Below are 24,369 nucleotides of genomic sequence, written 5' to 3'. Positions count from 1 at the left end.
AAAGGTCATTCCAAGCAGAGAAAGCAGAGTGCAAAGGCTGCGAGGCAGGAAGAGCCTCAGTGGGAAGCAGTATAAAGGTGGCTGGCAGCAGAGAGGCAGGCAGATCATATGAGACCTTGTATTCCACAACAGGTGAACATCACTGGATCAAAAGAGTGACGCGTGGGCTGTGCTTGGTGGTTTAACCTGTAATCCCAGCACTTTGGGAGGCCGAGGCGAGTGGATTGCCTAAGCCTGTGGGATCGAGACTCACCGGGGCAACTTGGCGAGACCCCATCTCTACAATAAATCAAAAATTAGCCAGGTACGGTAGCATGGTAGTTCTGGGTACTTGGAAGGCTGAGGTGGGAGGGTTGCCTGAGCCCAGCAGGTCGAGGCTGCAGTGGCCTCAAGTATGCCACTGCGGTCCAGCCTGGGCAACAGAGTGAGACTCCAACTCAAAAAAAAAAAAGGAGTGAAGTGTGAAAAAAAAGAATGAAAGAAGAAGAAACTAAAGAAAACACAAAGGAGAAAAAAAAGAGGATCACTCTGGCTACATGTGGGGGCAAACTGGAAGTGGCAGCCCTTACTCCAACACACTCATGCACAGAAAAAACTTGAGAGGAGTAAGTAAGAATGACAACAGTGGCTATGTTTGCATATGACAAGCTAATATTTTTTTCCCTTCTACTTTAAAAAAGATATTTAATTTTTTTTTTTATTTTTTGAGTTGGAATTTCACTCTGTTGCCCAGGCTGGAGTGCAGTGGCACGCTCACAGCCACTCCAGCATCAATCTGCAGGGCTCAGGTGATCCTTCTGCCTCTGCCTTCCAAGTAAAAATTTTTTATAATTAGAATATTTATAATCATAATATTAAAAATCTTCAAACTTCATTAAGACAAAAAAGGGCACTGAAGAATGATGCTCCTAGTCTGATTACCAAGTGCTTCTTTAACATTTTCTTTTTTAAAATTTATTTTTTTATTCTTCATTCTATAAGTTCCTTTGCGAATATGAAAAAAAGTTAGGGACCCAGAGAATATACATTTGTCAAACTCATTGAACTGTATATTTAAATTGTGTGAATTTTATTGACTATAAAGTATACCTCACTAAAGTTGACTTTTAAAAAGCTATGACTCGGCCAGGCTCAGTGGCTCAGCCTGTAATTCCAACCCTTTGGGAGTCTGAGGCGAGTGGATTGCCTGAGCCCATGGGTTTGAGACCCGCCCAGGCAACTTGGTGAGACCTCATTTCTACAATAAATAAAAAAATTAGCCGGGCATGGTAGCGCATGCCTGTAGTTCCGGCTACTTGGAAGGCTGAGGCGGAAGGATCGCAGGAGCCCAGCAGGGCGAGGCTGAGGTGGCCGGGAGCGTGCCACTGCACTCCAGTCTGGGTGACAGAATGAAACTCCGACTCAAAAAAAAAAAAAGTTATGACTCTTCCTCAGAAAAATCCAGAAGACTGCAGCACACCATATTCTGCATACAGCTTCTGGATGTTGACAGGTAGACTCCAATGGCCAAGCCTGGCTGCCAGGCTAGGCATTCCTTTATTAGTGGCTCTCTCTAGAGAAAAAATTGCTGAGGAAGGTCTCTAGGTCTTGGACCTGAGCATGGTGGCTCAGCCTGTAATTCCAGCACTTTGGGAAAGGCGAGAGCATTGCCTGAGCCTGGGGGTTCAAGACCAGCATGTGAAACTTGATGAGACCTTGTCTCTACAATAAATCACAAAAACTAGCTGGGCGTGGTGGAGTGCGTTTGTAGTTCCAGTTATTTGGAAGGCTAAGGCCAAGGATTGCCTAAGCTCAGCAGGTCAAGGCTGTGGTGGCCATGAGTGCACCACTGCACTCCAGCCTGGGCCACAAGAGTGAGACTCCAACTCGAAAAAAAAAAAAAAAAATTCTGGCATAGGACCTAGCATTCCTACCCCACCAACTTCTCTTCCAATCCCCAGGCCTTATGATGCAGAATGGAAAAATGTGGGACGGAAAACAGAATCTCCCTTGACTGGAAAACCAGCTCAGGAAGGGAAAGAGGGAGTCGAGATGAAAAAAGGAGTCGGTCTAGGAAGGAGGGTCTGAGTTTTGAGGAATTCTGTTTTGGAATTTTGGTAGAGGACTCAATGACTGTAAAGTAAGAGAATGGAAGACAAGTGAAAGACTTTCTTTTTTGAGTTGGAGTCTCACTGTTGTCCAGGTTGCAGTGCAGTGGGATGCCCAGGCCACTGCAATCTCAACCTGCTGGGCTCAGGCAATCCTTTTGCTTCAGCCTTCCAAGTAGGGGAAACTACAGGCGTGGGCCACTATACTCAGTTAATTTTTTAAATTTATTGTAGAGATGAGGTCTCACCATATTGCCTAGACTGGTCTTGAACCCCTGGACTCTGGCAATCCTCTTGCCTTCACCTCCCAAAGTGCTGGAATTACAGGCATGCGCCACTGCACTGGGCATAAGTCAAAGACTTAAAAAGAGATACCATATGGGAGAGGATTTGGAACCGAGAAGGGTGGGAATGGAAGAGGGAAACATGAGGATTCAGAGGCACTCTTCTCTTTGAGGTGCTGGGAAATACCGAAATTGATTGACTTACATTTGCTGCTGGACTCTATCTCTTCAATATGACACTATACAGAGACTAGAGCACTGTGGGCCCTCAGGTATTTCAGATTATACTTACTGTATTATTATGTCCCAGCTGTTGTGCTAAGCAGTGGGGATGCAAAGTTGAATAAACACGATGCCTGGTCTCAAGCTGTTCAAGCTGCTTTTAGGAGGGGGCTGATATATAAATAATGCTAAGTGCTATGATATGTCATGAGCACCAAGGGGACTTATAGCACAGTCTTCAGAGTCATAAATAGGAGGGGGAATAGGCAGTGCAAGATGGTTTTGCATACTTCTGCGCTGAAGGGCTGCTCACCTTCAAGCTGAGATGTCTGGATAAGCACTTCAAAACTTGAGTCATGCTGATTGTGGCCCTCTCCCGCCTATGGTCTTTGACTGACTGTAACCAGGGTTCCATGTGCTATGAGAAATAAAGGGAGAATAAATGGTTTACCAGAAAGCTTTGGGATAACACCTTTGTTGTGTTTGGAAGAAAATATGGAGCGGGAGGCTGGGCATGGTGGGTCACACCTATAATCCCAGCACTTTGGGAAGCCAAGATGAGAGGATTGCCTGAGCCCATGGGCTTGAGACCAGCCTGGACATATTGGCGAGACCTCATCTCTACAATAAATCAAATAATTAGCTGGTCATGGTGATACAAGCCTGTGGTTCCAGTCACTTGGAAGGCTGAGGTGGAAGAATTGCCTGCTTGAGCCAAGCAGATTGAGGCTACGGTGGTTGTGTGTGTGCCACTGCACTCCAGCCTGGGCAACAGAGTGAGACTCCAATTCAAAAAAAAAAAAAAAAGAAAAAAGAAAACACGGAGGGAGAAGTTCCATGTTACTACTATGTCTGAAAATGTTTTTCTAAGTGATGAACCATTTTGGCTTGGAAGTGAGAGTGGTGGACGACAAGCAAAGGCATATGGACCCAGAAGGTGGCGGTGCAGTGGCTCACACCTGTAATCCCAGCACTTTGGGAGGTTGAGGTGGGAGAATCACTTGAGTCAATCTCCACAAAAAAATAAAAAAAATTAGCCAGGTGTGGTGATGGGCATCTGTATTCCCAGCTACTTAGGAGGCTGAGGTGGAAGGATGGCCCAAGCCCAGGAAGTTGAGGCTGCAGTGAGCCATGACTGTGTCACTGCATTGCAGCCTGGATGACAGAGTGAGACCCCAACTCAACAACAATAACAATAACAACAACAACAAAGACCCAGGTGGCAGGGGTTTGGCTGCATAGGAGCTTATTTTCCCTTCATTTCAATTTCTCCACTTAATTATTCTATTGTGCTATATGTTTTTAGCCCTTTCAAATCTACTTCAGAAACAAGTGAAGTTAGTAAAACCCTGAGGATGGAGAAATTTCAGGAAGCAGAGCAGTCAGGAAAGAATTAACGGAAAAGATAGTATCCATGAGTAGGAGCTCAACAAGAAGGTGGTATTTCAGGTAAAATAAATAGCTTGAATTAAGTTGTCAAGACAGGACAGTATGAAGTGCAGTTGGCTAAAGGGGAGAACGTGCTGGTTGGTATGTTCGTGTGCAGTAGAAGAGGAAGGAGAACAGCTATGCCAAGAATCAATGCCTATCTGCTCTTAGGTACAGATGATTAACAGCAGCTTACAGGGCTGACCCTTTCTGGGCAAGAGGGCCGGAGTGGTGGCTCATGCCTATAATACCAGCACTTTAGGAGGCTGAGGTAGGAGGACTGCTTGAGCCCAGGAGTTTGATACCAGCCTGGGCAACATAGGGAGACCTTGTCTCTTAAAAAAAAAAAAAAAAAAAAGGCAAGAGAGCAAGATGCTTGAACTGCAGTGAAGGTAATCCCATGAATAAATCCATAATGACTGGAACAGGCACAGGTGGGGGCTAGCTGCTTGCTGATTTACTAATTTATGAGGCTGACTCTATTCCCTTGTCACTGATTGAAACCCTTCTATGCTAGTAAGAAATAATAACTTAATGAAGAATTATAGCAACCATTTAAACCATTTATTGAAGGACATTGATTCAATGCTCAAAGAGATTATTATTTCTAGGTAAAGTGAAGAAACGACTGTGAGAGCAATTCCTTACAGAGTTTAGAGAAGAAGGATTTATAACCAAAGAATGACAGAGTCAGAATTTGAACCCAAGTCTCTGACTCCAAGCTGACAGTTGATACTCTTAACTACTAAGTTGCCCCTACAACCTAACTTCCCAGATGTTTGTCTTCCACTTTCACCTGTTAATAGGAATAGTTTCCCATTCTCCCTGATATCTTGTTTACCTTAAAAATGATGTCAAGATTTTCCAAATGTGGGTCTTTTACCACCAAACTCTGTAGCATCTCACAGAATGCCTGAAATGTCTGCCTGTAGAGAAGCTGAGAAGGCACAGGATCAGTGATGCTCTCCCAACCCATGGGAAGCTCCCCTAGCATTGCACGCTTTCTTTCTTTCTTTTCTTTTTTTTTTGAGTAGGAGTCTCACTCTGTCCCCCAGACCGGAGTGCGGTGGCTGCTCCCGGCCACCGCAGCCTCGACCTGCTGGGCTCTGGTGATCCTTCCTCCTCAGCCTTCCAAGTAGCTGGAACTACAGGCACACGCTACCATGCCCGGCTAATTTTTTGATTTATTGTAGAGATGAGGTCTCGCCAAGTTGCCCAGGCGGATCTCGAACCCACGAGCTCAGGCAATCCACTCACCTCAGCCTCCCAAAGCACAGGATTACAGGCTGAGCCACCGAGTCTGGTATTGCACACTTTCAAGGCTCCTCTGTTATCATGAGACTTTGAACCAAAGTTCCAGAACCAGTGAAAGTCCTGGTAGATTGTGGCATGAAGTGAAACAGAATAAATCTTCATGTCAAGTGGACGCCTCAGCCATTATGGGGATCACAGTTAATGGAATCTTACTATACCTGGGGAATTACTTAAGACATACTTTCAAAGTTCACTTGGGGCCGAGTGCGGTGGCTCATGCCTGTAATCCCAGCACTTTGGGAGGCCGAGGTGAGAGGATTGCCTCAGCTCAGGGGTTTGAGACTAGCCTGTGCAATTTGATGAGCGCTCGTCTCTACAATAAATCAAAAAATTAGCTGGGTGTGGTGCATCTGTGGTTCCAGCTACTTGGAAGGCTGAGAAAGAAGGATCACCTGAGCTCAACAGGTCAAGGCTTCAGTGGCCATGAGTGTGCAACTTCACTCCAGCCTGTGTAATCTAGTGAGACTCCAACTCAAAAAAATAAATAATAAATAAATAAAGTTGACTTGAGACTCTTTCTGCCATCCTGAAACAGAGGGGCATGAAGTCCTCTTTGGTAATTGCTCTACCAGCCAGTTTGCCAGCCACCGAAGAAGAGAGCAGGGGTTTGTACTCACCCTGCCCCCTGCTTGAAAGCGTCTCCTGCAGACATATCCACACACCCCTTTCTTCGACTGTCACCGCATGATGAAGGCTCTGCCTGGCCATCCCATGTGCCTTCCACCTACGACACTCTTTATCCTCCTCTTTCCCTGCTTTATTTTTTCATAACACTTATTACCAAGTGACATGATATTTATTTCTCAATGATTTTCTCTGCTCTAGAATGTAGGCCCCACGAGTGAGACTCTACTGCTATATTCTGTTGTCCATAATAATGCTTAGCACATGGTGACCTTTAAATAAATGTCTGCCAAATATATGAATAAATATCCCCACCTTATTTTAAGGCAAAAAATCAAATAAAATAAAAAGAAGAAGAAGAATAAATGAAGGGAAAATGAAAGAAGACAAAATAAAGGGGGGGGAACTATCTTCTAATTTAACCACTTTATTTTATTCACCAGACGGCTTACACAGTTTTTGCCTAGATTAAAAAAAAATCAAACACACACTCAAAGGCCAAGATCAGCTGGCTCTGTGGAGGGAAGTTACTAAAGCAAAACGTGAGTTACCTCTGAGTTGCAAGTCCCATCTGGCATGATTTCCTGCAGCTGGGCCAGAGTCCGTACAGAGGGCAGAGTCATTACACTTTTGGTAATAAGCATGAACAACTCAGTTCTATCTTCAGAGCCAAACAGCAAATGGACATCTTGGTAACTAAGGAGAGAGAGTTTGGGAAGAGGATTTGATTTGATATCAATAAGCAGGGATCAAAGTAACTAAAAACTTACCGGGCACAGTGGTTCACGCCTGTAATTCCAGCACTTTGGGAGGCAGAGATGAGAGGATTGCCTGAGCCCAGGGTTTCGAGACCAGCCTAGGCAACTCGGCAAGACCTCATCTCTACAATATATCAAGTAATTAGGCGTGGTGGTGCATGCCTGCATTTCCAGCTACTTGAAAGGCTGAGGTGGAAGGATCACCTGAGCCCAGCAGGTTGAGGCTGTGGTGGCCATGAGCATGCCACTGCACTCCAGCCTGGGCAAAAGAGTGAGACGTCAACTAAAAAAAAAAAAAAAAATCCAAAAACCAACTTAAGGGTAGACTGACTGGTGTACCCTTCTGATAAAAGCGACAAATGATACCACTAGTCAGTCTGTTGGACAAATCACATAAAAGGTTAGAGGAAGACTTTCCCCCTAAAAGTCACTGGAGTAAGATCCTTCCAGGCTTTTCTTCAACCACAGAGGGAAGTCTGCTACAGTCTAACATAGTAAGCCACAATTGGCCAAAGTGTGTCCTGCTGAATATTAGTCTAAAGAATAGTGGGTTGAATCAAGTTAAAAGTTTTTTAACTACAGGACTTCTCATGACCTTTAATCAGCTTAATTGTAGTACAAAGCTCTAAGAGACGTAAACAGCAGGAAGCACTTCCAAATTTCTTATATCTTGAAACTCTAACATCATGAAACATATATGGGAGTATCTTTCCATTGAAAACCGAACTCCAAAGAGCTTCCAATAAGGTCTTTCAGAAATGGATGGTAGCATCCATGAAATCAAAGTTTTCACTCAAAAGCCTGGGTTTGGCTTTCCTTTCTCTGTCTAAATAGTTTTCACAAGTTAAAAATATGGAACCCATAGTCGGCTCTGGCATTGGTCTGGAATGAGGAACTAGGATGTACGTGAAGGGGGCTTGTGGGGATCACCTGAGATCAGTGATGATAACAAAGATCTCCTGGCGCACAGGGCTGAACACAGAATGCTGGGGCTCCTCTTGCACCAGGACCTGCAGGGAGAAGGAAAGGACTTGAGAGACCTGATAATGTGCCTGCTCATCAGGTTGGAGCTGATCTGAGGTGTGGGTGGTCTGCAAGGACCCAGCAGTTCCTCTGCCAGTCCTGCTCTGGTCCCACAGGTCTGGCAGTAGGACAGTGGCAGAGCTAGGGGTATATTCTCTTGAGCCAGACCTAGCCCTGCCTCTTACTAGCTGTTTGATTTGACACCGCTTTTTAATTTTCTTTTTTGTTTTTTTTTGAGACAGGGTCTCACTCTATTGCCCAGGCTAAAGTACAGTGGCGCAAACATAGCTTATTGTAACCTCAAACTCCTGGGTTCAAGTGATCCTCCTGCCTCAGCCTCCCAAGTAGACACAAGTTATTTAACGTCTCTTTACCTCAGTTTCCTCATCTATAAAACCAGATAACAGTACTACTTACCTTCGTGGAGGGGTTGTGAGTACTAAACGAGCTAATTTATAATATCTAGTAGCCCTCCATATTTGTTAGTGCCTGTTATTCATTATTTTTATCATCAGTGATTCTTTCAAGTCGAGGCGTTGTAACTCCTCTTTCTACTAAACCAATCATTTCTACTATCATGTCTAATATTATGCTGACTTGTTTGTCCGGCAAAAGGAGTAGCTTTCCAAATTACAAACTGGCAAAGGAAAAGCTGCCTTGCTGTGCTGGAAACATCTGCAATGTGATAAACCAAGGAAGTAGAGAAGCTTGGGAGCTGCACAGTCCCTGGGCCAGACACTGGCTCTGCCACTCACCGCTGTGTGAACCGGAGTGTGTTATCAAACCTCCGGTGCCCAAGCCGCCTTATCTCTCTAGAGGAAATGAGCCGATGTAAATGGCTGTGTTGGAAGCCTTGCCAGATTGTCCACCGGGCCTCTCTGGAAACTGCATCCAGCCCATGGGAATGGGCACTTCAAAGCCACATGTTTGCTAAGTCATTCTGTCCCACGACCACAGCTCATTTGTCCAGAAATAGATAGCAAGATCAATTAGATTCTCTCAAGAATCTGGAATTGGGACAAAGAACTTCAATCTCAGTCTGGCTGGTCTTTCAAAGGAGAAATTTGTTTTAAATTTGTTCCTATGGACAAGGAAATTGAGATGGCCAATTTGGGGGAAGAAAGAGAAAAAAAGCGAGGGGGGGTGGAGAGAGAGAGAGAGAGAGAGAGAGAGAGAGAGAGAGAACTGGAAATTTATACAAAGGAGCAAAGAACTGGAGAGAAATTCTCCATGAGTATGTGGAAGCAGCTCCCATAAATTATTTTCTAGATTCATTCTCTTCCCCAGGCAGGCTGCTCTTGCCGTCATAGGGCTCTGGGGGAACATTCGGTGATCCTTAGAAAAACCTCTTTTAACCGGGCTCGGTGGCTCAGCCTATAATCCCACGCCTTTGGGAGGCTGAGGTGAGTGGATTGCCTGAGCCCGAGGGTTCGAGACCCGCCTGGGCAACTTGGCGAGCCCTCATCTCTACAATAAATAAAAAACTCAGCCAGGCGTGGTAGCCCGCACCTGTAGTTCCAGCTACTTGGAAGGCTGAGGCAGAAGGATCGCCGGAGCCCAGCAGGTCGAGGCTGCGGTGGCTGGAAGCGGCCACTGCACTCCAGTCTGGGCGACAGAGTGAGACTCCAACTCAAAAAACCAAACCAAACCAAACCAAACAAACAAACAAAAAACCAAAAAAAAAAAAAGAAAAATCTCTTTTGTGTTTCAAACGCTTTTAGTGGTTTTCTCTTACCTATCACCCAAAAGAGCTCACTAGGAACTCAGGAGGCAGTAAGGCCCAATGCACCTTTCCAGGTTCTCTTCTTGCCCCGTTCTGAGTTTTTCTCTTCCCGCTTTCCAAACTGGTCTGACTCAGATCTTGCTGGTGGCTGCTGCTCTCCTTCCTTTACTTATTCCTCAAGGAACTCATGTATTTTTATGGCTGTGTAGTCTGGAAGGGACAAAGTGTAAGGCTCTGTCTTCAGCCTGGACAGCTTTCCAAGGGCTCTACTTGCTCACCCATATCCAGTGACCAAGTCTGGGCCACTGAAATCCTTAGTATTTTGGTATTAAAAATAAGTACACTGTCTGGGCATGGTGGCTTATGCCTGTAATCCCAGCACTTGGGGAGGCAGAGGTGAGAGGATTGCTTGAGACCAGGAGTTTGAGACCAGCCTGGGCAATTGGCAAGACCTCGTCTCTACAATAAATCAAAAAATCAGGCGGATGTGGTGGCACATACCTGTAGTGCCAGCTACTTGGAAGGCTGAGACAGAGGGATTGCCTGAGCCCGGAAGGTTGAGGCTGTGGGGGCCATGAGCGTACTACTGCACTCCAGCCTGAGTCACAGACCCAAAAACCAAAAAATAAAAATACATAAAATTGACTTGGGACACACCTTCATAGCTTTTAATAGTTGTCAATGGTACCCTTTTCCAGAGTTCATTAAGATGGTGATTTATGACTATTTCTTGTTTGTTCAAACCCTACACTCCATCAGTTATGGAAATAGCCACTCCCTGGGTTTCTGACTCTGTTCCTGGAGCCATACGCCTCACATGTGGACGAAGGTGGTGCCTCCTAGCTGAAGCCCAAGTCTGTGATCCCCACTGACTACAGTCTACTCCACCCACTTCTAGCAGAATAATCTTTGGTTTTCTTTTCTTAATCAGTTGCATATTAAAAGCTTATTATTTGTTCACATTTATGCTAGCCACTGCAAGGAATTCAGAAGAGAGAGGCCATTTTTTGTTTGTAAAGAACTTGTGTAGTAGGAACCTCTCAGGGTGACTGTCCAGATCACAGCAATCACCCCTTCTCTATGGAAATGCCTTCAACACACAAGGAAAGCTGCCCAAAAGTCACATCTTTACTTGAGGATCCTGCCTCCAGACATACCTGCTTGATGTAAGGGTGGAGAACAGACCAAGTCTCTCTTGCAGAATTTGGTGTTTTAGAGTGACAGAAACTGGAAGCTGATAGAGGTTTGAGTCAAGGTGATGGTAGAGCAGTCCCTGCCTCTGAGACCTCTGGAGCTGTCCTGGAACTCGCCTTTGTGGAGGCTTGCTTAAAAATCTTCCTCAGAGTGTAAGAGAGATAGACCGGGATTTTTTTTTTTAAGAGATAGGGTTTTACTCTGTTGCCCAAGGTGGGGTTCAGTAGTGTGATCATAGCTCACTGCAGCCTCAAACTCCTGAGCTCAAGGGATCCTCAGCTTCCTGAGTAGCTAGGACTATTTAGATAGGTATCACTACCTCCATTTTATAGGTGGAACTACTAAGATTCAGAGAAGTTAAGTGATTTGTCTAAGGTGGGTAGGGTTTTGTGGAGGACCCCATGCAGAATTAGGATGAAATCCCAAGGTGGCAGAGAATTAAGAGGCACTAAGGACAAGTCTGGTTAAAGTTCTATTATAGCAGGTCTTGGTGTCCAGGTCTGCTGTTGAGTCACTAAAAAATATCCCCCTGGCCACTCTGCCACATTGCAAGATGAAAAAGCTCGGCCTTGGCATATCCAGGTAGTAATCAGCTCACCCGTCTGAGGTCCTCATCCGGTGGTCCCTTCTCTCTTCTCTCAACTCTATCATATCCTTCAAAGATCAGCTAAGATCTACCTGGATTAATTTCACCCCAACCCTGCCATCATTTTACTCTATATCCCAATTGCCATAGAATTCTCTTTCCCTTTGTCTTTTAGAGATGGTGTTTTGCCATGTTGTCTGTGCTGGAGTGCAATGGCTATTCACAGGTGCCATCATTATACACCACAGCTTTGAACTCCTGGGCTCTAGTGATTCTTCTGCCTCAGCCTCCTAAGTAGCTGAGACTACAAGCAGGGGCCAGCACATCAGCCTCTTTTTTATTGAAGTTCTCAACAGATTTTTTTGTAGTACACAATGAGATGTACGTATTTAAAGTATACAACTGGATGACTTTTGATACATGTATATGTCCATGAAACCATCAACACCAAGATAATGACCATTTTGATCACGGTCCAACGTTTCCTTGTGCTTCGTTGAAATTCCCCTTCTTCTTCCCACTCCACTCCTGCCTCCAGGCAACCATTGATGTGCTTGTCACTATAGTTTATATTTTCTAGAATTGTATATAAATGGAAGCACACAGTATATCCTCTGTTTTGTCTGGCTTCTTGCACTCAGCATAATTATTTCGAGAGTCTTCCAAGTTGTAGCATATATCAACAGTTTGTTCCTTTTTATTTCTGAGTAGGATGTGTTGCATGGATATATAGTACCTCAATTTGTTTATCCATCCATCTGCTGAAGAACATCTGTGTTTCCGCCAGTGTTTGGCTCTTAACATATAGGGCTGTTATGAACATTTGTGCATATATCTTTGTGTGGACATATGCTTCATTTTACCTAAGAGTAGAATCGTTGAGTCATATGGTAAGTGTATGCTGAAGTTTTTAAGAAACCGCCAAATTGTTTTCCAAACTGCTTGTGCCATTTCAAATTCCTCTCTGCTGTGTTCAAGAGTTCTGGCTGTTCCATATCCTGGCCAGTGTTTGGTATTGCCTTTCTTTTTCGTTTGAGTCATTCTAGTAGGTGTGGAGTTGAATCTTGCAGTTCTAATTGGCTTTTCCCTGATCACAATGATAGAGCCTTTTTTTTCCTATGCTTATTTATAAATCTTCTTTGGTGAAGTGTTATAACAAATTTTTTTCCCTTCCTTCCCTTCCTTCCTTTCTGATCTTGGCTTCCTAGGGTCTTTTTATTTGGATACTTAAGAGCCATGTACTGGTGTGGGACATAAGAAGAATGGCAGGGCTGGGTGCTGTGGCTCAAGCCCATAATCCCAGCACTTTGGGAGGCTGAGGCGAGAGAATTGCCTGAGTCCAGGGGTTCAAGACCAGCATGGGCAACTTGGTGACACCTCATTTCTACACACACACAAAAAATTAGCTGAGCATGGTGGCACATGCCTATAATTCCAGCTACTTGGAAGGCTGAGGCCCCTAGCCCAGCAGGTCGAGGCTGCGGTGGCCGTGAGCATGCCACTGCACTCCAGCCTGGGTGACAGAGTGACACTCTGACTCAAAAAAAAAAGAAGACTGGCAGATGCCTTAGTTTTCTTTCTCTATAATGACTCTGACTTCTTCCTCCTTGTGGGTCCCTCAGCAGAACTTTCTCCCCTCGGGCACCTCTCTTCTTGGTGGTTTTGAGCCTTGCTTTTCCAGCTCTTGTATTTGGGCCTGCAGGGACTTTGTAGACTCGTACAATGCTGCAGTGGTTCATGCAATTTTCTCATGGACCCTAGCTATGCCTTACTAGGCTGAATCCCCTGCCAGTCCATACTTTGGTTGATATCTTATGTGGGCATTTTACTACTGGCTGGACAGATGCAAATACACAGCAATTCAGTGTGCCTTTGCTGTTTGAGACTTGGATTTGTGGATTTTATGAGCTGGCTGGCTGAACCGTGTGGCAAACCATTGCTGCCAATTCTGGTGAAAGTGGAACTTTAGAAATATGCCACTTTGGCTGGGTCCTATAGCTGATGACAGCCCTTTTTCCAAGGAGGATAGCGAAGTAGAAAGATGCAATCATTCTTACATCTGCATTACAGCTTTCTGTTCTTCTTAATGTATTATTTCAAATGGTGCTTAATCTATTTGCTTTTTGAGGTATAGTCATTTCCAGATGGAGTATAAAAGTCTTGGAGAGCAAAGATTAAAATTTCCGGGAAGTTTATAATCTTTATCAAAGCACCACAGTGTATCAGATATACAAAATCCTTGGTAACTGCTTATTACTTAAGAAAACTGTTAGCCGGGCTCGGTGGCTCAGCCTTTAATCCCACGCCTTGGGAGGCTGAGGTGAGTGGATTGCCTGAGCCCGCGGGTTCGAGACCCGCCTGGGCAACTCGGCGAGACTTCATCTCTACAATAAATCAAAAAATTAGCCAAGCATTGTAGCGCACGCCTGTAGTTCCAACTACTCGGAAGGCTGAGGCAGAAGGATCGCCGGAGCCCAGCAGGTAGAGGCTGCGGTGACCGGGAGCGGCCACTGCACTCCAGTCTGGGCGACAGAGTGAGACTCCAACTCAAAAAAAAAAAAACTGCTAGCTGGTTAGCTTTCAATTTTAAAAGCTAATCATCAATCTAATCAGCATGATATAGATCTGTGGTCTGAGAAAGAACTACTCATAGTCTTGGAGAGAGAGAAAGAGTATGTGTGGGTGGTGTGTGTGTGGGTGTGTGTACCAGGGGTGCCAGAAAAAGCACACACATTTTAAGAGATGTTATCTATGTATTACTTTTTGAAGCTAAATTGAATTACGGTAGCAATGTATAGTATGATGTTTGCTCACAAGATGGTATTAATCAAATGAATGCTAGCATCACCATGTTACAGGCAGGATAGTTAAAGAAAATGGTGGAAGCACAGTTGTCATTTGAGGAGTGCAAGACCATTTTGAAGTAGTATTTAAAATTCGAGAACGTCGTGGAAGTACAACGACAATGGAGGCCTGAGTATGCAACAGAACCTCCAACACATCTAACATTTGTACACATTTGTGATGAGTTTGAGATGCATGGTACTGTGTGTGACATGCACAAGGGAAGATCCAGGAGGCCTCGCACAGCAAGTCTTGCAGTAGTTTTGTGTAATCAGAAGTATTTGGCTGCTGATGGTAACCACTTTGAGCACCTCTTGTAATTACAGAAGTCAAACATGACTTGTAGTCATCTTTTGTTATTGGTATATATTATTACAATTTTAATACAGTTTTTTTCTTTCTTAAAATGTGTATACATTTTTGGCACCCTCTGTATATGTATATATTATAATACTATATAATAATAATATAATATGTATAATATATAGTATTTAATATACATTAATATATTATCTATTTATATATTATATATGTATATATAATTTTAAGGCTTTAGAAAAACTGAAGGGGGCATTTCACACAAGAAAACAAAAGCGCCGGGCTCGATGGCTCAGCCTGTAATCCCGCACCTTGGGAGGCTGAGGTGAATGGATTGCCTGAGCCCGCGGGTTCGAGACCCGCCTGGGCAACTTGGCGAGACCTCATCTCTACCTTAAATCAAAAAATTAGCCGGGTGTGGTAGTGCGCGCCTGTAGTTCCAGCTACTTGGAAGGCTGAGGCGGGAGGATCACCGGAGCCCGGCAGGTCGAGGCTGCGGTGGCCGGGAGTGCCACTGCACTCCGGTCTGGGCAACAGTGAGACTCCAACTCAAAAAAAAAAAAAGAAAACAAAAGCACCAAGAAGTTAAGTACTTGCTTAAGTGCATCAGCTTTGTAAAGCTCTTCTGGAAACTTTGACATGGAATTAACCACTCACTCCTCTATGTCCCCAATAAAGCCATTTACACTTTTGCCACAGTCTCTGTGACACTTGACTACACCTGGCTTGGCTGCATGAACAGGGATTATGTCTTGTCTTTTTAGCCCCAATTCCCAGGACAGTGCCTGGAACTGTCAGGCACTTAATAAGGAAACAAATGCATGAGTTGGTGGCAGAGTATGGCTAGAATAAGTATAAATAAGACAAATACAATAATACAATCATGCTTCTGAAATGCATAATGTGTGTTAGGTACCATAGATTATTATGGTTTAGATTATTTTTTTACTTAATGCTTACAATAGTTCATTTATTTCTTACTTAATACTCACAAAAGATCTTCTTATTTTATAGATGAGGAAACCAAGGCACTGAGAAGTGAGGTAATTTTGCAGAGTTACAAAGCTATAAAAGGGCACTTGAACCTGGACATTGGATTAGAGAGATTCTCTGAACTACTGCTTGATTAATGAGAAAGTTTAATGCTGTTCCTCTCCTTTCTACTCATCTTTCAATCGGTTTTCAAGGGTGATTATATTTGTAGGGTACCCTTCAGTATTTGTCTTCCATGCAGAGATACTGGTATGGGAAGAGTTTAAGGAAATTGGTAACATAGATAAGTCACTAAAAAATATTTTGGCCAAGACACTGAATTTGTGTGGTTCCAATAATTTGTGAAATGGTCATAATACTTACACTTAGGATCTGTACAATGTCTGCTACGTGGCTGTGAATGAATGATTCTGTGGTTTCATCATAAGGTAAAGTTTGGCTGAGAGAATATAAAGATCTTAGGAATGTCAGCTTCGCATGTTCACCCTGAATTTGTGGAAAAATTATGAAAAACACAATTATACACTATTACCTATTTTTGATAAATGTAGAGGGCTTTTGAAAAGCTTCTTGGAATGTTTGAAACATCTGACATCTCATTCAATCCAGTATCAGTCTTTTTCTGAGTCACAGTCTCACTCTGTCACCCAGGCTAGAATGCAGTGGCACACTCAGAGATCATCACAGCCTCGACCTCCTGGGCTCAGGCAATCCTTCTGCTTCAGCCCCTAAAGTGGCTGGGACTACAGGTACATGCCACCACACCTGGCTAATTTTTAAGATTTTTTTGTAGAGATGAGGTCTCACTTCGTTTCCCAGGTTGCTCTCAAACTTGTGGGCTCAAGCAACCCTACTGCCTTGGCCTCCCAAAGTGCTGGGATTACAGGTGTGAGTCACCACGACTGGCTTAATATCAATCTTTTAATAAAAGGAATGAATAAATTACAGAAGACTTCAGTGAAACTCCTTGTCTACTGGCCCTGTCTTGGTGTGGAACTTTGTTTCTCCTCTCATCTAGATTACTAAGTGCTCTGTGATGGCTCTTTCCACCTTTAGTCTTTGCTTTCCCACCCACCCGCCCTGGGTAGTGCTGCCTGATTAAGCATCCCAAAGGTAACCTATGATGTTGCCACTTTTAGTTCTCTTGACGTCATTAAAGTTCATTCTCTTGACTTTAAGTTTTCTTATTAAAATGCAAATTTTTATTTAAATAATAAGATTTTTGGGGGACAAAGTACAGTGGCTCACACCTGTAATCGCAGGATTTTGGCAGGTCGAGGCAGGGGGATTGACTGAGGCCAGGTGTTCCGAGATCAGCTGGGCAACATAACAAGGTCTCATCTCTACCAAAAACTAGCTAGGCATGGTGGCATGTGCTTATAATCTCAGTTACCACAAGAGGCTGAGGTGGAAGAATTGCCTGAGTCCAGTAGTCAAGGCTGCAGTGAGCCATGATTAATGCCACTGTATTCCAGCCTAGGTGACAGAGTGAAACTGACTCAAAATAAATAAACAAATAAATAAATACACTTTTTGTATTAACATTTTCTTTTTCTGATTATAAAACCAATATTGGCCGGGCATGGTGGTTCAGCCTGTAATCCCAGCACTTTGGGAGGCTGAGGCAAGTGGATTGCCTGAGTCTGCGGGTTCGAGACCAGCCTGGGCAAGTTGGTGAGACCTTGTCTCTGCAGTAAATCACAAAAACTAGCCAGGTGTGGTGGCGTGCATCTGTAGTTCCAGCTACCCAGAAGGCTGAGGCAGAAGGATCGCCTAAGCCTAGCAGGTCGAGGCTGTGGTGGCCGCGAGTGTGCCACTGTACTCCTTCAGCCTGGGTGACAAGAGTGAAACTCCAACTCAAAACAAACAAACAAACAAAAAACAAGTATCGGCTTGGTGGCTCAACCTGTAATCCCAGCGCTTTGGGAGGCCGAGGTGAGTGGACTGTCTCAGCCCATGGGTTCGAGACCTGCCTGGGCAACTTGGCGAGACCTCATCTCTACAATAAGTCAAAAACTAGCCGGGCATGGTAGCGCACGCCCGTAGTTCCAGCTACTCGGAAGGCGGAGGCGGAAGGATCGCCGGAGCCGAACTGGTTGAGGCTGCAGTGGCTGGGAGCGGCCACTGCACTCCAGTCTGGGACTCCAACTCAAAAAAACAAAAAACAAAAAACAAGTATCTGTTTAACACAGAAACTTTGAAAAAATACAATATAAAGAAAAAAACAAAAGGCACCAATAACTCTACAACTTTGCAGAGATTTCTTCCAGCTCTTTTTCCCTCGGATATACAGATGATGTAGAGCGGCACAGACACTCTGAAGTGCACACAGCAGCACAGCCAAAAGCCGGCTTCATCCCCCGTGACCTCGTCTGTGGGTCAGCACAACCCCCCGTCACTGCCCTCCTCTGGTCCTGTTTGGCTTCCCTCCTAACCACTCCTCCAGCTGTCGCCCAACTCTTCTTTGTCAAATGCAAATTTGATCAGGAAACTCCTTACCCAGAGTTTTACAAAGCACCCATGGAGGTTGAGGCCCTTCCCAGTGTGGCCCCCGCTGACCACGTGAGCTCCTGCCAGAATAATTTTTATGCTGCCCTTTCTTGCTTGTGGGCCTTCGCACCTTCTGACTTCTCTACATGTGCTGACTGAAATCTACACACATTTTAATAATTGGAGAATGTATTTTCTCCTGAAGCAGAGTCCGGTCCCCTTTCTATGTGTATTCATAAGCCACAGGAGTAAATTGCTATCATGGCACTTGTGATACTCTGACACAATTCTTTTTCATCTGTTTCCTTGACTGACTGTGTAGTCTGGTCAAGCCAGGGAATGGCCTTTTTTTTTTCACTGCAGCAATCCATGCTCTTCACTAATTACAGAAAAATCCAAATCAAGTCTTGCTGACAGGAAGCATAATGATTAGTCCAAATCAAAAGTAAAGACTGGTTGTGCATCGTGGCTCATGCCTATAATTCCAGGACTGTGGGAAGCTGAGGCAGGAGAATCACTTGAGCCCAGGAGTTTGAGACCAGCCTAGGCAACATAGTGAGACCTCATCTCTACAAAAAAAAAAAAAAAAAAAAAGTACAAAAACTATCCAGGTGTGGCAGCATGTGCTTATAGTTCCAGCTACTTGGGAGGCTGAGGTGGAAGGATCACCTGAGTCAAGAGGTGATGCAGATTTTTCAGGTCAGCCTGGGCTTCAAGAGTGTCAGCTCAGTGGGTCAGCCAGCCAAGCCCCAGAGAGGATAATGGAGAGGCTGGTAAGCCTAGCCCCACAAGTGTCAGCTCTAATGGGCTGGCAAGCCAAGCCCTGAGTGTTGCTGGTTTGGTGGGCTGGCAAGCCTAGCCCGCTGGGTGCCTTAGCTTCGGAGTCTTGCCTTCGTCCGGCAGCTCTCCTGGTTCAGCTGGCTCCCTCGGCTGGCAAGCCAGCCTCTGGGGTGCACGGCTTTTTGACTCCAATAATCTTCTGCAGCTCTTCAGGTTGCAGCTCTTCAGGGTTAAGGTTCTTGTCTCATGCCCAGAAAGAATGAGGGACATGGATAGCTGGGAAGTGAGAAAGCAGGATTTATTGAGGACAGAAAATCTCCCACAGCGGGAGGGGGCCCGAAGGAGTTGCCCATCTGGGGCTGAAAACCTGGTGCTTACATAGCCCTAAGTCCAAGTCAATTGGCTAGCACTAGCTGTGAGCTGTTGGTGTTCTGGTTGGTTGCTTTTCAATCCCAGCAGTGAGGACTTTAGCTCTAGCTTGAGAGGCTTACAGGGAGTTTGTTTACCCATGCTGAGCCTGAGAGGCCTGTCAGGAGTTCACTACATTGTTACCAAAGGACTCACCAGTCTGCCTGCCTAGCCTTTCTCTAGCTATCTCCTGTCTCAGAGGTCAAGGCTGCATTGAGCCAGGATTGAGCAGCTGCACTGGGCGACAGAGTGAGACCCTGTCAAAAAAAAAAACCAAATCCAATATCAAAAGTGCAGGCCATCATGTTGGCTTTAGGTATTTTATTTATGTTTTTTATTGGCAGTCTATATACAGAAATGTATAGCTTGGTGCATTGTCACAAACCAAAAACACTCGTAGCCAGCAGCAGACTATTACCAGCATTCCTAAAGTTTCCTTCATCCTCTCTTCCAGTGGGGTCTCTTTTAAAAAAATTATCAGTTGACAAATTATAATTACTATATTTATGGAGTACAAAAGTGATATTGCGTTTTTTAAAAGTAAAATTGATTGTGGATGTTTGCAGTTTTTTTTTATTTTTGATTTGGAGTCTCTGTCACCCAGGCTGGAGTGCAGTGGCATGCTCATGGCCACTGCAGCCTCGACCTGCTGTGTTCAGGTGATCCTTCCACCTCAGCTTTCCAAGTAGCTGGAACTACGGGTGTGTGCCACCATGCCTAGCCGGTTTTTTTTTTAAATTTTACTGTAGGGATGAGGTCTTGCCAAGTTGCCCAAGCTGGTCTCGAACCTCTGGGCTCAGGCAATCCTCTCACCTTAGCCTCCCAAAGTGCTGGGATTATAGGTGTGAGCCACTGCACCTGGCTGGGGTATGTAGTTCTATGCATTGCAACACGTGTATACATACATGTAACCGCCACCATCAGGATGCAGAACAGTCCGTCACCCCAGTATTTCCCTTGTGCTCTCCCTTTATCATCACACCCTCTTCACATCTCTGATGCCTAGAAATCCCCAACTTGCTCTCCATCACTATAGTTTTGTCATTTTGAGAATGTCATGTAACTGAAATCTTACAGTATGTAAACTTTTGTGACAGACTGTTTTCATTCAACATAATGCCTCTGAGGCCGAGGTGAGAGGATTGCCTGAGACCACAGGTTCGAGACCAGCCTGGGCAACTTGGCGAGACCTCATCCATACAATAAATCAAAAAAATCAGCTAGGCACACTGGCACATGCCTGTAGTTCCAGCTACTGCAGTTTGTTCCTTTTGCTGACTAGTATTCCATTTTACAGATGTGCCCTAGTTTGTTTACCTGTGAATAGACTCCAGTTACTTCCCAGCATCTAGCACAATGTCTTGTAAATGGTAGGTGCTCATTCATTAGTTGCTGATTGGCTGAGTGGGATTTAAAAGCCATACAGAAGGTGAATCACTGGGAACACTAACTAGAGAGAAGTAAACTGTAATACTTGCTTCTCAAGAAGGTCCAGGCCAAGCAAACTACTACATGAGGGAGGATGAGAGACATTAAGACTTAGAGGTAAAACAAATGGACACACTTTTCTTTTGTCAATTTGACTGGTAGTGATTAAACAAAAAAAGTAATAATGATTTTGGACAGTTGTAAGCCACTAACATTTAATATACTTGGCTGATGAGAGGATACATAGGCTTAATATTCTTGTAGCATAATTTAATAGTATCTACTAAAAGTCTAAGAAAGGTATGTACCCTTTGATTCTGCAATGTCACCTCTAGGAATTTACCCTAGAGAAATAATCTGAGGGATGCATAGAAATCCACATACAAGAATATCTGCCAAAGAAATACAATAACAAAAAACCTGGAAATTAACTAAACGGCTAATGCAGGGGTGTTGTTAAAATGAATTAGGATATTCATTCCCTCGTGTACTCCTTATTTATGTCATTGTTCTCAGGCTCAAAATCGATGTTCTTCCCCCAGTTCTCCAGGCCCAGCATGGCCTGTCCTCATCTCTTCAGCCTCACCTGGCATTGCTCTTCCTTCTCGCCACCATGGCTTCTTGGGTTCCTCAAACTCGTTGTGTTCCTTTCTGCCACAAGGTTGTTAAACATACCCTTTTCCATTTCTAGAATACTTCTTCCCAGTTCTAAATTCTAGTTTTCTCAACATATTCCTCAGATTTGAGCTTATGAGCTACTTCCTCAGAGCTGCCTTTCCTTGCCCTCAGGTTAAAAGAAGGTCTTGGCCTGGCTTGGTGGCTCAGCCTGTAATCCCAGTACTTTAGGAGGTCAAGGCGAGTGGATTGTCTGAGCCTGCGGGTTCAAGACCAGCCTGGGCAACGTGGCGAGACCTCATCTCTACCATAAATCAAAAATTAGCTGGGTGTGGTTGCATGCGCCTGTAGCTTTGGCTACTTGCAAGGCTGAGGCAGAAGGATCGCAGAGCCCAGCAAGTTGATGCTGGGGTGGCCATAAATGTACCACTGCACTCCAGCCTGGGCAACAGAGTGAGACTCCATCTCAAAAAAAAAAAAAGAAAGAAAGAAAGAAAGAAGCTCTTATGTTTTGTGCTCTCACAGGATGCATGAACAAATGTTTCACCTGAACAATGAAATACTGGGCAGCCATTTTGTAGAATCACATAGATCTATAGTTATTGACCTAGAACATTTTTTCCTCCCACTATATATGATTTTCTCCCCATAATTTCATGCATTTGCATGGGCAGAAAAAAAGTCTAAAAATACATAAACCACTACTGTTAGCAGTAGTTATCTCAGGAGATTGCAATTAAGAAATAGCAGCTTTTATTTTTATTATGATTATATTTTTATGATAATTTTATAATTATATATAAAATACGTATTTATTAAAAGTATAAACATAAAACAAATATAAACACATATGTATGAATTTTATCATCTATAGCATAAATTATTTGCATAATAAATAACATATTTAAAATATTTGTTTAAATGGGGGAAGAGGTTGGACTCGTAAAGACTGCTTGTGCATACCTTTAGCTCACCATTAAAAAACTCCTGAGTGGTTTGGATAAGCCTCTCAACGGTGGCCTCCCCGGAAGGCGCCTGGTGAGTCAAGTGTCCAAAGTTATCTGAGAGGAACTCCCAAGGGAGTCCAGGAATGTCAGGGATGTCCAAGTCTAATATCAAAAGAAAGACACTGGATGATGATTCCATACTGTAAAGCGTAAAGTGTAAAGTGAGGCTGTTTAGCAGGAAGAACCATTGGACATTGGGATAGTCAGATCCTGCCCTTATCCTTACTACCTGCTCTACAACCTTGACCAAGTCCTTTCCCTTCTCTGAATCTCAATGACATGTTTCTCAATTACAAAGGCAATGTTCTCTTAAGCTACAAAAACATTTGGGACCGAGCTGTAGCAGAATGGTTAAAAGCATGGACCATTTGAATCATGGCTGTATGACCTTGATCACATTAGCTTGCCTCCTGGAACGTTAGTTTCCTCATCTGTAAAACAGGGTTATTGTAAGAATTAAATGAGGTCTTCTATGCAAAGAATGGGTCCCGGTACTATTTTCCCTTAACACATCTATGGTCTGAGGAATTCTACCACTTGACTTTGTACTGCTTTGATCTTCTGAATGCCTCTTCTGCAAACTCCAGAAATTTATTCCCTGCCAAATTCTTGTCATCCCCTAATTGCAATGATCGAAAGCCATGTTCTTATCCACCTCTGGCCTCTGCACAGGCTGTTTCTCCTACCTGTGTTTCCCTCCTTCCTCTCCTCTTTCCTTTACCTCTCCTGGCTAACTCCTACTCATCCTTCAAGACTCAGCTCCAGGATGCCTTTTCTGTCTCCCCTTCTTGCCCATTTTGGCTAGGTATTCTCCTAACCACTAATAAGCTTTCTGTCCAGTCTGCCTCCCCGCCTAACCCCCATCACAAGGATTACATTGACCTCCAATTGCCTATTTATCTATAAAACACTGTGTCTGTTCTGCTCACTGCTATATCTCCAGTAGCTGGATTAAGCTTAGAGCATAGTAGGGCTTCCATAAGTGTGTGCTGAATGAATGTACAAATGAATGCAGTTCCTCAAACACACCAAGGTCTTTCCTGTCTCATGCACATGTGTTCTGTCCATCTGGAACGCTGCTCCCTTACTCACGCAGAGTCCTCTCCTATATCCTTGAGACCTCCTTTGGGTGCAAACAGAGCCATCTCCTACTGGCCTTCTCTGACAACCATAGTTTGAAGCAGGTTCCCATTTCTCCTATTTCTGGTCTCAGCCTCCCCAATGCTGACTCTGACTTGTGGTTGCTTTAGCTCCCACTCCATGGCAACCCACGTTGCCTTTGCCCTCTTTAGAATCCCTCAAGCACAGACTCAGCTGCAGAATCTGCAGACCTGTCTATCTCAGGACCACGTTAGTTTCCTGTGTGTCTAGAATAATTTATCTCATCTTACTTTGCCAGCCATGTACCCACATCTCGATGTCAGGGACCAAATTCATTGTCAAAGTCTAGTTGAGGGTTGGTCACATGGCAAGTACTCAATCAATTCCTCTTGGCTTGACTGGAAAAGAGATTCCCTTCTCCACCCGCCCTCCCCTTTTTAGTCCTTTCCCGTCTTTACCTGTAAGTTCAAGGCTACTTGGGTCCTTTCCAGTAACCTCTAACCTGCGCAGCTGCAATTCTATACTACACGAGTCATTGTCAGAAGCACAAGGAATCACTACTTCCTGACCACAGATCCTAGGAATAAAGAGGGGATTAGAAAAATTACAGCTTTTCAGGACTGCTTCTTTCTCAACATTCAATTAAAAGTATAAATGTCGGCTGCTCCAAGAGGCATTTGTTTATCACCAATCTCCAGTAAGTGGCTCCTCATCCTAGCCCCACAGTTCTGTTCTTATTTTTTTTCATAGTGTTTAACCATCACCTACAATTACCTTGTTCACTTGTGTTAACTTGTCTGTCTCCTATCAGACTGTAAGCTCCGTTAGAGGAGAAGCTTTGTCTACATGGTCATAACTATATTCCTAGTAGCTGCATGAGGCATTAAATGGCCAGGTGAGAAATATTATGCTGCTGTCAAAAACAAATGGAGGCAGAACAGCCCACCCAATATCCCTCAATACTTATTCCCTCTTCTGACTTTTTATTTTCTCCATAGCACACAATGCCTTCTAATATTCTAATATAACATTCATTTACTTATGTACTTTTTTTTTGAGTCGGAGTCTCATTCTGTCACCCAGGATAGAGTGCAGTGGCATGCTTATGGCCACCACAGCCTCAACCTGTTGGGCTCAGGCCA

The 24,369-nt window shown here is 44.2% G+C and overlaps 1 protein-coding gene across 1 annotated transcript in view; it reads right to left on the bottom strand.

Annotated features, from left to right (window-relative positions):
- The window catches only part of MROH8 (maestro heat like repeat family member 8), a gene marked incomplete at its 3' end in the record, with an annotated part of 62,847 nt that overhangs the window by 35,238 nt on the left and 3,240 nt on the right, over nt 1-24,369 (bottom strand). The window contains exons 2-8 of the mRNA XM_008071314.1: nt 23,686-23,804; nt 22,083-22,228; nt 15,762-15,884; nt 7,648-7,727; nt 6,511-6,655; nt 4,863-4,958; nt 2,907-3,011 (exon numbers count right to left, since the gene is read on the bottom strand). Of these exons, the coding sequence (XP_008069505.1) occupies nt 2,907-3,011; nt 4,863-4,958; nt 6,511-6,655; nt 7,648-7,727; nt 15,762-15,884; nt 22,083-22,228; nt 23,686-23,804 (814 nt within the window). The remainder of the gene's footprint in view (nt 1-2,906; nt 3,012-4,862; nt 4,959-6,510; nt 6,656-7,647; nt 7,728-15,761; nt 15,885-22,082; nt 22,229-23,685; nt 23,805-24,369) is intronic.

Source organism: Carlito syrichta, unplaced genomic scaffold, assembly GCF_000164805.1.
Source record: "Carlito syrichta isolate Samal-C Ts95f unplaced genomic scaffold, Tarsius_syrichta-2.0.1 Scaffold314289, whole genome shotgun sequence".
NCBI lineage: Eukaryota > Metazoa > Chordata > Mammalia > Primates > Tarsiidae > Carlito > Carlito syrichta.
This window is presented reverse-complemented; position numbering and strand designations above follow the sequence as displayed.